Below are 12504 nucleotides of genomic sequence, written 5' to 3' on the forward strand. Positions count from 1 at the left end.
TGTCCATTATGTACTTTTTGTGGAACCACCCTCTTCACCAAAAATTATCATGCTTACCCCAGAGCAGGGAGAAGGCCTTCTAGAATTACACAACCAATTCAGCTTAATATGTTACAGAAGCATAGGAGCTGAGGTCTAGTTCAGTACCCAAGTTCCCTTCAGGAGAACTAGTTGATAACATCATCAGAGTGGAAAATAAAGAAATGAACACAGCAGCAATTGAAGACGGGCAGTCTCTCAGATTAGGCCAGAGCACTAAGGAAAAAAGATGTCCTATGGCAATACATGTTATTCCTTGGTAAACTGAAAAATAATTCCAGGTTTATTTTCTTCCCAATGAGGTCATCTCAAACTCCCACGTCTCTGAAGTGAATGCATGCATTTGAACTGGAATAAAAGGGTTGAAATGTGAACAAAACATTGTTTTGTTTTTGTTTTCCCCACTTATGTTGGTTTTGGAACTGAAAACTTTAAGAATGAATGTTTCCCACAAAGGAATACAGTAGAGACATTTAAAACCATTTTCTAGATGAGTTTTGAACCATTTTAGAAAGGTAGATGAATTTATGTCCTAAAATTAGACCAACAAAAGAATCTTTTAAGCTATTAATGTAGAGTCATAGGAGGTTTAATATAAAATGTATGGAGACTGCATAATAATAATGCTGGAATTGTGTTTCACCTTGTATGATAGATACAACAGAAGAAAAGGACCATATGTAATCATAGATCAAACAGCTGGATCCAGATATAAGGAGTTATTGCTCCAAATACGAGGTGGAAAATGTGAAGAGAAGGATGATCATACCAAGGACCATAGTTTTAGTGAAGGAATGGTACATAATTAATAGGAGTGAGGACAAAATATAAAATGTGTTCTCTGAAAGCATCAAGAAGTCTGAAAGATGACAGTCATGCCTGACCTTACACGTTTCATGTCCAGGCTACAGATAGACCAAGGCTATAGCAATATCATCACTGTAGCTAGATTGCTGAGTTCAGCATGCTCACATTTACTTTGGGCTCTTTTCTTGCTTACCTCTGCATAGTTACTTCTTTTCTGTTCTCTGTAACACCTTACCATCACTTCATAAAAAGCTAAACCTCTAACACAAAAGAGAAACTATGGCTAATAGTGAGAACGATTTGCAAATATCCTAATTTATATCTTAAGAATACTTGAAAAAGAACTAGAGAAATAAGCAAGTAATTACTTTAGATGAGACAGAGAGATGTTATTTTTAAGAATTATGTAGGAAAGGGCCATGGAAGGTAGGCATAAAAATAATGCAGCTACAGACACCAGTGGTGGACTGTGAGAAGCCTGGAAAAGGATATGCTACAAAGTGAGGGCAAACACGTAGGGGAGGACAAAGAATGAACTACATTCTGGAAGGTGTGGCCGGGAGCTTTTGAAATTATGTCAACTATGTGCAGATACACACACAAAAAAATAAATAAATATTGTGCACGTCCATGATGCACAGCATTGTTTGCATCACAGCCTTACTGGGAGAGGCAATAGTATGTCTCACTGTCACAGCAGGACAGTGCAAACATTGCAACACTATGTCAAGCCATCACTCTCTGCTCAGTGCTATATAAGGAACTGGATTGCCAAGCTCTGCAAGGTACAGTATGGATGACCTGGTGGGTTTGTTCTTGAAACCACAAGGCCACTAGTTTGAAAACTAGTTACTAATATTCAAAATGAGGTAAAGGCTGGTCTAGCCTCTTCTATGTTTATAAAGGACTGAGAATTTTTTCTTTTGCCCAGCCGCAAATAACTCAAAATAATTTTTGTTTAGTTCTCAAAATATTCCTGTAAGAACCTCCCCAGGGATTTTAGGAAATAAATAGCTTAACCTGGACAGACTATTTATTTCCAGGATGTTTACTTATGCAATCCATGTGATTGTAAAGTGCCTCCATTTCTCAAGCTCTCTTTCTGTTCCTTTGGGGCACATAATTTAAACCTAGCAACTTACCCCATATACTGACAGACTGTTATTCCTAAATATTGAACTGGTAGCTCCAATTCTATATTCATAGTACTATTATTCATACAGCAAAAGAGGGTGGTTTATGATTAAGTTTGAAATGCTCAGACTCCCTGGAACCACAGTTCAACTCCTGGCAAGATCAGTCCTTTGGCCTTCTGTGCTAGGTGCACTCTACAGCCTCAGGTCACCCATATAAAGCCATGAAATCAGGTCTGTCTGATCAACTTAGATTGTAAAAGTCCACAAGTCATGCTTTGTCGAAAGGAGCTACCCCAATATCTGTGCATGCACTCCTCCACGTCTGTGCTTGCTTTACGGTGTTGTGAGAACAGCTGCTTAGTGCCATTCACCACAAAGCTGACTTGCAAGTCAGTGAGCCTGGTTCAGTCCAAATGCATTTCTCTGTCAACAAAAATTATGGTCCTCCATCTGAACCTTACAATTTCAGACCAGGACAATTCTCATCTAAAAGGTGATGTTTTGAAACCACTTACTTCAATATAAAATACTGACATTTCCACAGTTGCTAGTTGCAAACACCATGAAATTCAGACTGCATCAAAATAATCTTCAGTTAGTTTTCACTACCTACTTTTCTTAAAAGAGCTTGTTCATTGCAGATTTGACATTTATTCTCTCATTATTTTTTCAGGTAACTGAAACAAAAAACAAAACCTGTGTGGCAGATACAAGTCCATCAACATCCATAAGTCCATCAACAAACAACCATTTTGCAACAGATCCTCAATATGCCTTAAACAGTTACGTGAAGACAATAGAACACTAGATTAATCATGTGATTGAAATGGGCCACATGTAGCACCTCAATAGCAATAAATGTAGCATATAGATAAGTTGTCTAGCCAATTTTCCTGTGACTATTTTATCCCAGATTTCTATTTAGCTTTTATTGTTATTATTATTGTTGTTGTTGTTGTTGTTATTCAGCAGTACTAGTGAAACTCCTAAAAAATGCTAAATACATGATTTAGGGAGTGTCTGCAGCAAAGTATGCTGGGAAGTTGTTAGGGCTATAAGAACTGAAGCAGCAACTAAAGTTAGATCACCTGAGAAGCAGAGTAGTGGAGGACGTCAGATGGGATCTGATAGCACTGGTAGGGTTATTTTCTCATGCCAAAGATTTATTCTCCCACTGTGTGCTCTGACATTGTTAAATGGTTTATATTTCTCTGTTGATTTTAGATTCCTCCCCCTTTAATAATGGTTCTATTAATTCAAGTAGGTGTAAAAACATTGCTCTTATATAGGTATATTTGAATTAAAGAAAAATGTGAACTAATCACAGCATTATGTTGTTCTCAGAAGTTTCGGTTGGAAGCACCTTTATATTATTATTTTTTTTAAATACAAAACAAAAGGCAGCTTTTATTTGTAAACTACTATTTAATGAATAAGGGGAAAGTCTCGAAATATATAGCTGAGTAGTGTTTGGGGGAATTGTAAACTCCTTATATTGATTCACAAGTTTATTCAAAGAAGCTTACTATGAGTAAGCTTCTATAATAAACACAAAGAGAAGGCAGTGTGGCTGGATATGGAAGGAAAAATAGCAGTAACTGTAGGCTGAAGACTGCTCATGGTATATCACACAAACTAACACTGCTAAGGAGTGAATGGAGAAACAGTTATCTAAATAAAATTGATAGAGATACTTTTTTCCCAGCCCTTTTCAAAGGAGAGGTGAGGGGAAAACAAACAAACAAAAAATATAAACCACATCTATTTTGAAAAGGCTTAATGCTTTTTTTTCACCTTCTGGCCATGTGGTCTTCTAGAAACATGAAGTGGGGGGTAATGCTCTACCAAATTAATGGACCCTACACAGGTGCAAAATATTTCCTATTAGTGGAGAACAGATGCATATGACATCAGCAAAGTTTCTTTGTGTGCTGCTTCACCATACTCCCCTGTAATATCTTTAATAACTTATTTTTGGAAAAGAAAAATAAAATTTCCTTGATTAGCTTTATGCAATGAACTTGTATAAAGTTCATGAATTTCCTCATGAAACCACATAGGTCAACAGTTATTAGAAATGCTCACACGTTTAATATATAGAGAGATCTCTAGTATGTATGGTTCAAGATATATTTATCTTGGGCTTCTGTACATGTAAGACAAGTTCCTTTTTGGTCTTGGTGCAGGTGTAGAAGTGGGAAATCTTGCCAATGTAACCTTGTCATTATTATAAAATCAGTTGTACAAAACAGTTGTTTCAGGATCAGAGTTGAGGTCTAGAAGTAATACAGATAGTAAGTGAAAGGTAATAAGGTGTTTGTGAGCCCTTAAGAGAGACAAAATGGTAGTTGGAGTAAAGGATTCTTCCTTGAATCCAGAATGTCTCTGCGCTTCTCCAATGTGCTTTCATTTTTGCTACCATATTTTAATTCTTTTAGCATGCAGTAATTACAAGGGTCTTACTTAGCATTAGCAACTGCAAACCAAAAGCATATTATCTACTTATGCTGAAAGGAGAAACTACAGTCATAATAAAGTTGGAGTTAATGAGATAGGCTAGAATCAACGTGGAGCTTCATATGTGGAGGGCTTGGACAGGAGTAAATGTTGTAAGTGACAAGATGCTTTATTTCTTAAGCCCTTTAAGAACACTGTGTACAACAAATGCATTCCATGTAGAGATAGCATGCAAACAAGGAAACTGGAGCGCTTTGGATTATTTTTTTTTTTTTTGCAACTGAACACCTTACATAGCATCTCTCGCTATATGAGCAATGACACTTCTTTCTTTTTTTTTTTATTTTCTCAAGACGGCAAACTTGACTTCCAGATGTCAGAGGAAGAATATTCTTTTCTAAATGTCAAAAGATCTATGAAAAAACAACTGGTGAAACACAGCACTCCAGTGGACTCAATGCTCTCCAGAACAATGCCGTCTCTTACAGATTTGACATGTCAGTCAGTTAAGGATCAAGATGGCAGTAAGAGAGTTTTTGAATCCCCAGTACCAAAATCAACTCTAAGCAGATCAGTAGCTCAAGTGTCTCTAGCAAGTATTGAAGCATACATTCCTCATAAGTCTCCAAAAAGGCTTTCAACTGTGTTTGACTTGCAAGAGTCAAACAAGGAGATAAACAAAAGTTCTCGGGTTGTATTTTCTAGAAGAAGACTTTCCACTGTGTTGGCCTCTAATGAGTCAAATGAAGAACCAAGTGAAGAGGCAGTCTCAACTGTGGAAACTCAAGCTCCAACAAAAGCATCTGAGAAGGTTGCAGTAACTCCCAGGAGTGGACCTTCATGGCTCGTTACTGGAATACCAGGGATAAAAGATGTCCAAATAGGAAAAAAGAAAAAGAAGAAAATTGATAAATCTATTGTGGTAACTATATTCTCCATATGCTATGAAATAGTACACAATTTTCTACTAATTTTGAGTATATACAAACTTTTCTAGGAGTACAGAAATATTTTGGTAATAAAGCATCTTCTCAACTTCACCAATAGGAATGAATATATATGAATTGGGTCATAATCTGTGATATCATCCCTAATTAGACGAGATGCAATTTTCCAATCCGGTATTTATTTTATCCTCTGAGCTTGCATGACCACTTGTGAACACTAGTAGCAAATATATACACATTCTTTAGAAGAAACTTAAGCATGGGAACAAATTAATGGTTAAACTTGAAAAAATCTCAAATATCTTAATATTGGCAACTTACCTAAAAACGGAGAAAGAAGCAATCTACAGATAAATCTGCCCGCTCTGAGAGTAGAAGTTCTTTAGCTTAAAATGAAATCTACAGACAAAATCTAGCTGGATTGATTTATGATGCATTTGTGTTTTCTTTTTAAAGAAAGTGAAGTCTAAATGAATCATAGAATCAGATTTACTAAATATTTCTGTTTTTCTATAACAGAGAAAGAAACAAAGAGAATGGGTGCTTCGTCAACTTAAAAACATTGAGGAAGCAAAAGAACATGAGCTGACAATTGAAGAAATGTGACCAAAATATGTTTGGAATTAATGCTGTCACATGGTTCTTGTGTTAATAACTGGTTTCAATAAATCACATGCCTGGATAATATGTAGTGCTTCCTGGACTATCTATTACCTTCTGAAGGCTTTTTATTATTATTATTGGTTGATTTCTCTTTGAGTTCTGTGATTTTTCTTGCCTCTTAGGTATAGCAGGTGTCAAATAAAAATCAAATGCAGCCTCTACATAAGAGACAATGTTAATGTGCAGTAGATGAAGGTTTGGAATAAACAAGGGAGAGAGAGGTTTTATGTAAGAATTATTCTTCATCCTGCCATTGAGCACTATTTTTGTATAACATTCAAATCTCCTAGGATTGCTGTTGTTACCAAAGTGGCAAAGTCCTAGTGGGCCACATGAGCGTAACCTTGGTTAGCCAGAGGAGAGTCTCCTCATCTAAAGAGTAATCAAAACTGATGCAATCAGGAGTGTTTTTTGCTGCTAGCTGGGGAGATGAGGAAATAGTGAGAGGCACCAAGGAGGGAGGCCAGCCTCCGGAGATTACTAATTAATGATTGTAATAACCATTGAAGGTTTGGTTCTAAATGAGTTTGTTCCAGCCATGTATTTGCGAATGTGCTACACAGTCATATCAGAGATCCTTACTGCTTCACTAGCTGCTTTAAAAGGCTGCTGATTTTCTGTTCCTCTCTGGAGCTGCTGGAGGGGGATGGGAGGGGGTGTTTCCCTGGAGGCTCTGTTGTTGAAATGGAAGTTCAGTTTAAACAGCTGCTTGTGAAGCACCTGTCAAGAAGTAGTGCCAAAAGTGTAATGCTTAAGTTAGTTCCTGCTGCTGTATGTTACTTAATATTTAGGCAGAGTTTAAAGCATGTAAGCGGTCAATGGGTTGTCAGCAACAGTGACCCGAAACAGATTTACCTCCTTTCTAGTACATGTGTTTTCATGATTGTTCTGGTTTTGAAACCAGCAAACTGGATTTCCTGCTTCCTAATGGCTCCAAAGATGTGAGGTCTTGTTCAAAAGAAGCTGCAAATTCTGGACAGAGGCAGGGGAAGCCGTTGCTTTTCCTTCTTACACACTAAAACTTGTAATGTCTCTTGCTCAAGACTGCAGAGAAGCAGAAGTGTGGTCCATGCCAACGTTACAAGACACTCACTAGTAGCAGCTATGTTATGCTCAAAAATGCAAGAGTGGAGCTGTGGCTTTACAGCCTCTCTTGGTGTTTAAGAGGAAGTAGGATGTTTTTAGTAATGACTTCTGAAATGGAACTCTCCAGAGTTACTCAGAACAGCAGTGTCCTCAGACACAACTTTCTGTGGTAGCCAGGCAGTGAGGTGATATTGCCCCTCAGGTTCAAATATGCTCATTTGGTTTGATGCTTAGCGTTCTGGTATTTGTTTGTTTGTGTTACCTAGGCTGCTTGTCTGGCCTCTGCAGGTTCCTCTGGTAACTGAGCTCCTGGCTGGTGTAGATCCCAAGCTGTTCTTGAGATAAAATAGGGTTGCAGATGTTCTCTTATTCCCCTTGGGCTTGGAGGCATTTCATCTGCATCTATGTCTTGTGCCAGGGCCTGATCAGGGAAGTGCAAGGCTAGTGTAAAAACCCTCTTCTACCCTGGTCACACTATCCAATCATCTTAGTCTTAGTTTATTTATACCTCTTGTTTATTTGTACCTTCCTATATAGCCATTTGCAATTGTTCCTTTGTCAGGCTTCTCATCCTGCTATAAGAAGGTCTTGATCTTGCTTCTGCTTTTCTTTTTCCCAGTCATCCTTCAAACTCACCTTTGGCTCCTGGCTGAATCATAGATTATCCCAAGTTGGAAGGGACCCATAAGGATCATCAAGTCCAACTCCTGGTACCACATAGGTTTACCCAAAATTTTAGACCATGTGACTAAGCACACAGTCCAAATGCTTCTTAAATTCAGACAGGCTTGGTGAAGTGACTACTATACTGGGGAGCCCGTTCCAGTGTGCGACCACCCTCTTGGTGAAGAACCTCTTCCTGATGTCCAGCCTAAGCCTCCCCTGTCTCAGCTTGACGCCATTCCTGCTGGTCCTATCACTGGTGATTAAGAAGGATAGGCTGGCACCTGCCCATCCACACCCCTTCTTAAGGAAGTTGTAGACTGTGATGAGGTCTCCCCTCAGCCTCCTCTTCTACAGGCTGAACAGAACCAGTGACCTCAGCTGCTCCTCAAACCAAACGTCTTCCCCTCTAGGCCCTTCACCATCTTTGTCACCCTCCTCTGGACACTCTCCAACAGTTTAATGTCCTTTTTGTACTGTGGTGCCCAGAACTGCACACAGTACTCAAGGTGAGGCCGCACCAGCACAGAGTAGAGCGAGAAAATTGCTTCCATTGACCGACTAGTGATGCCGTGCTTGATACACCCTAGGATATGGTTGGCCCTACTGGCTGCCTGGGCACACTGCTGGCTCATATTCAACTTGCTGTCAACCACAACCCCCAGATCTCTCTCTGCGGGGCTGTTCTCCAGCATCCAGTGAAGGTATGAACCCATTCATACCTTCAAATATCTCCATTTAATATCTTCTCCAGTCTGTCTTCTAGTGACTTCTTCCTTATAAACACAGTCTTTTGTCCTCTATGCCTGATTTTCGCTGCTGTACTCCTTGCACATCTTCAAAGTCCACTCTGATAGCTTTTGTCAGTTTTCTGCCAAAGCTCAGGCTTAGCTGTTATACCCTGAAGCACCTTTGTCTTTTTAGGTTGACAAATCCACAATGCTAGCCTAAGTGGAAGTCATTAAAGGCTTCTTGGACCAAGACTCAGTCCTTAGCAGGCTAAGGATGCAATTGCTGGGAAGGTCTTGCTCAGGCTCTAGTCCAGGCTAAATCAAATACAAGAGGAATCCAGAGACTACGGCTGCTAAAAAGTATTTGGGCTTATGCCAAGCACAATGTGAAACATTCTAGGATTCAGAATGCTGTAAATGCTAGGAAAGTTTTCAAGGGAACAAGGCTGCCCCCTGCTAAGTTTATGGAACTAATTGGTGCCGATAAAATCCCAGAGACTTTCATCAGTGGAGGGCAAATGGTTGTCCACAGTTGTAACATGGGACTGACTTTCAAAGTTCTTTACAAATCCTTAGGCTGTATCAGACAGATGCACAAAAATGAGGGCTTTCAAGATTTTGGAAACTACTATTTCCTCTCTGTGGAATGTTTAACAAGAAACACAAATGGCTTTGTAGCATTTATATCACAGTACTTCAGGTCCTCATGAATTTGGAAAAAAATCACAACATTGATCTACTAGCTTTTCATGGGAAAATGTACAGAATTAGTTGGCATTTCAGAGGGCTGCTGAAATGTGTCTGATACTTTATCTACACCAACAGTATTACTGTTAATTATAGTTTACTAGGGGATTTCAACCATAACTATATAATATGAAATTATACGTTATCCCTATAGTGAATGGTGTTCCCAGAGAAAGACTTGTCTCAACTTTTTAAAATCCAAAATGTTAGGGAATATGAAACTACATGTATATATAGCTACTCTTATTATCCTGCACGTATAAGTACATCCTTTGGGCGAAAATAATTTAAAACAAACAAACAAAAAAACCTTTTGTGTACAGGATTTGTACTTTCCTTTCTCTAGCAGACTGCTAATTAATTTAACCATACAGTTGGTTTTCTGTTGTAGTATGCACATATAGTTTGAAAAGAATAAGAATTGAGAGAGGCGCTACTATTGTGCCATTTCAATGTTGTTTTATGTTCATACTCTAGCAGCAACAGTTACCAACCAAACAATTACTGTTTGGTTGGTGACTCTCATCATGAGCAAAGTTTCTTTATGCATAGTTTACAAAAAGCTTTAGCAGGAGCTGTAGAATCCAACACCTCCACAAAATAGGCCTTTTTGTTAGCAACAACAAGTATGGATTGTGGGTGGTGAGACTGGAAAAGATTTGGGACTATATTGAAACTCATCATGAGAATGATGAGAAGATAACCCTCAAGACATCATATTTCTAAAATATGTTGTAACAAACAAACAGAAAAACAAACAAACAAACAAAAAAAAACCCACACCACACAACTTCTGCATGGATGAAAGTGAATCAGAGTTGAAATGGTTTCTTAAGCTTTGTGCTTGTTCTGGCTTTCAATATAACACTGAATATGTTTGCATGTTCAGAACAGCCTCCCCCAAGGGTACTCCTTTAGGCCAGTATTTTTCCTTTAGGAGCTAAGCTGTGACCTTGACCTAGGGAATTGTTTTTACTATGCTTATTTCTGAACGGATATTACACAATCTACCTGCTGATGGTGACTAAGCGTGATGTTGGATGGAGAAGAACAAAAACACTACCGAGAACAGAGGGAAGAGACAGAAATGTTTTCACCCTAGATTTATGAGCTCAACCTTGTTCCCACCGAAGCAATAGTAACATTCCTGTTGACAGAGCTGGGAGTGCTCTGCCCAGCTGGAGTGATGTTGTAGCAGGGCAGTTTAAAGAAAAATGTAAATACTAGAGAAATGGTAACCAAGTTAATTCTTCGCTGATCATAGCAGAATAATTTTAGGATAACTAGGAAAAGTGGGAAACAATTTTCTTTTATTATTATTTTCATCAATGCACAATGTGCTATCATTCCTGCTACAGTAAAAAACAACTGAGTAATAAACAACACAGCAGCATCACTGACTTGTATCCCAGTGTGTTTTGTTCTATAAGACATAAAAGCACAAAATTTTCCCAGTCTTCCTCTGTCAATGCAAGCTCAACATTTCTGACTACAGAAGACATAAACAGAATCACAGAATCCTCTAGGTTGGAAGAGACCTCCAAGATCACCTAGTCTAACCTCTGACCTAACACTAACAAGTATACTGAAGTTTCAGCTGAGCTTAGCAGAACCTTAGAAGAGCTGGAACAGTTGAAGCTACTTGGTAACATTTTCAAATGTAATCAACAACTAGATATAGGTAGGTAGGCACAGATCCTAGGACCCCACCTAACATGTAAGCTTCCCCCAGATTTGGTTCTAAGGTGTTGTATTGCTGTGTGCGTAATGTGTTGGTTTGTTTGTTTGTTTGTTTGCTTGTTTTGTTTTGATAATGCAGCCAGTCCCAACAGACTTGCAAACCCCATAGTACTTGACAACAGCTCCTGGTTGTCAGTCTCCTGGCACTGCTTATATATGTGATCTCACAGCACTTTAGCTACACAAGTAGGTATATCTTTCTGCCTTTAGTTTGAGCAAACTGCAGGGTAAAACTCTAGGAAATGACAGAATGCATTTCAAATCCCTTTCTCCTTTGACACCAGACTTTGAAACCAAGTGTCCTAGGTTGCAAGGCAGTAATCACCATCTTAGACTTATTTTGTAGTCTTGGCTTCTAAGTGTCACCTGTCAAAGCTATTCTACTTTGCCTAAGTGTTTATTAGAAAAGAAGGTTGCATCATAGTTTAATTACTCATTGTCTTTGCTTTTGTTTTTGCTTTGTTTTAATTTTTTCTTGAAAAATAGAGGAATGGAGAAAAACAACCTTCATGGAAAGAAGGAAGGAAGGAAGGAAAAATGGAAGGAAGAATTTTCTGCTTCTTAGCATTGCTGTTGTTTTTATCACTTCTGTTGTCCTCCATTTCATCCTTTTTTTTTTCTTTTTTTTTTTTTTTTTTCCCAGCTCTACATGTCATCTTCTTGCTGCCTTTTACTTTCAGCTCCTCATCTCATCGCAAGTTTGTTTACTGAAGTGACCATCTTCTACTGGCAGATATTGTAAGCTGCTAAAGCTTACATCTTACAACTACTCCTAAATAGGACATGTCAGCAATGAAAGGGGAAAAGAAATATCTCTTACTTTTCAGATAGAAAAACAAAAACAAAGTTTTTTTTGTTTGTTTGTTTTTTTCCTAGAAACAGAATATTCCAGCTTTCTACTACGGAAAGAAGATGTGGATTCAGATAGAGGGGAAAAAAGTATGGGCAGCACTGCTGATAAATTTACTGGGAGAGGAACTGGATTAAAAAAAATGCCTAGGTAAAATAGTTTTCAAAGTATACTTCCCTGACAAGAGAACACCATACAGTATACAACTAAATCATGCCAGAGGAAAGAAAGGAAGGGTTAAACTGGAATGGTGGAAAAAGGAGAAAGAAGTGCTGTTTGGCAACCTGAATAGCCCTGAGTAGCTGAAAAAAAAGTTCACTAAGTGAGTAGGACTGGAAATAATACTACAAAGGTTATGATGCAAGCACACAAATCAATAGTGTATCCTGACCTTGACTAGTACATCCAGTAGCAGGTGGGGTGGTTTTTTTTTCGTTGTTTTTTTTTCTTTTTGTCCACAACTGGGTGATGAAAAAAAAATGTATTAAAACAGAGGAAAATCCTTACATGAGACTGGCAAAATGATAAGGTTGTCATGACAATGTTTGGAGAAGAGTTGAATACGTTGTTCTGTATTATTATTTTAAAAGGTGAGCTTCTTTGCATATCCTTAAGGAGTCTGTGGAATGTATTTTCAC

At 38.3% G+C, this 12504-nt stretch overlaps 1 protein-coding gene across 1 annotated transcript; it reads left to right on the top strand.

Moving 5' to 3' along the window:
- The first annotated feature begins 3024 nt into the window (after positions 1-3024).
- Positions 3025-6073, top strand: CCDC201 (coiled-coil domain containing 201). Its single transcript, XM_013094760.3, has 3 exons — positions 3025-3118; positions 4793-5361; positions 5906-6073. Exons 1-3 carry the CDS (start codon positions 3100-3102, stop codon positions 5990-5992), a joined length of 675 nt encoding a protein of 224 aa, XP_012950214.2. The 5' UTR covers positions 3025-3099; the 3' UTR covers positions 5993-6073.
- Positions 6074-12504: the final 6431 nt, after the last annotated feature.

The sequence above is a fragment of the Anas platyrhynchos genome, chromosome 2, assembly GCF_047663525.1.
Source record: "Anas platyrhynchos isolate ZD024472 breed Pekin duck chromosome 2, IASCAAS_PekinDuck_T2T, whole genome shotgun sequence".
In the NCBI taxonomy this organism is placed as follows: domain Eukaryota; kingdom Metazoa; phylum Chordata; class Aves; order Anseriformes; family Anatidae; genus Anas; species Anas platyrhynchos.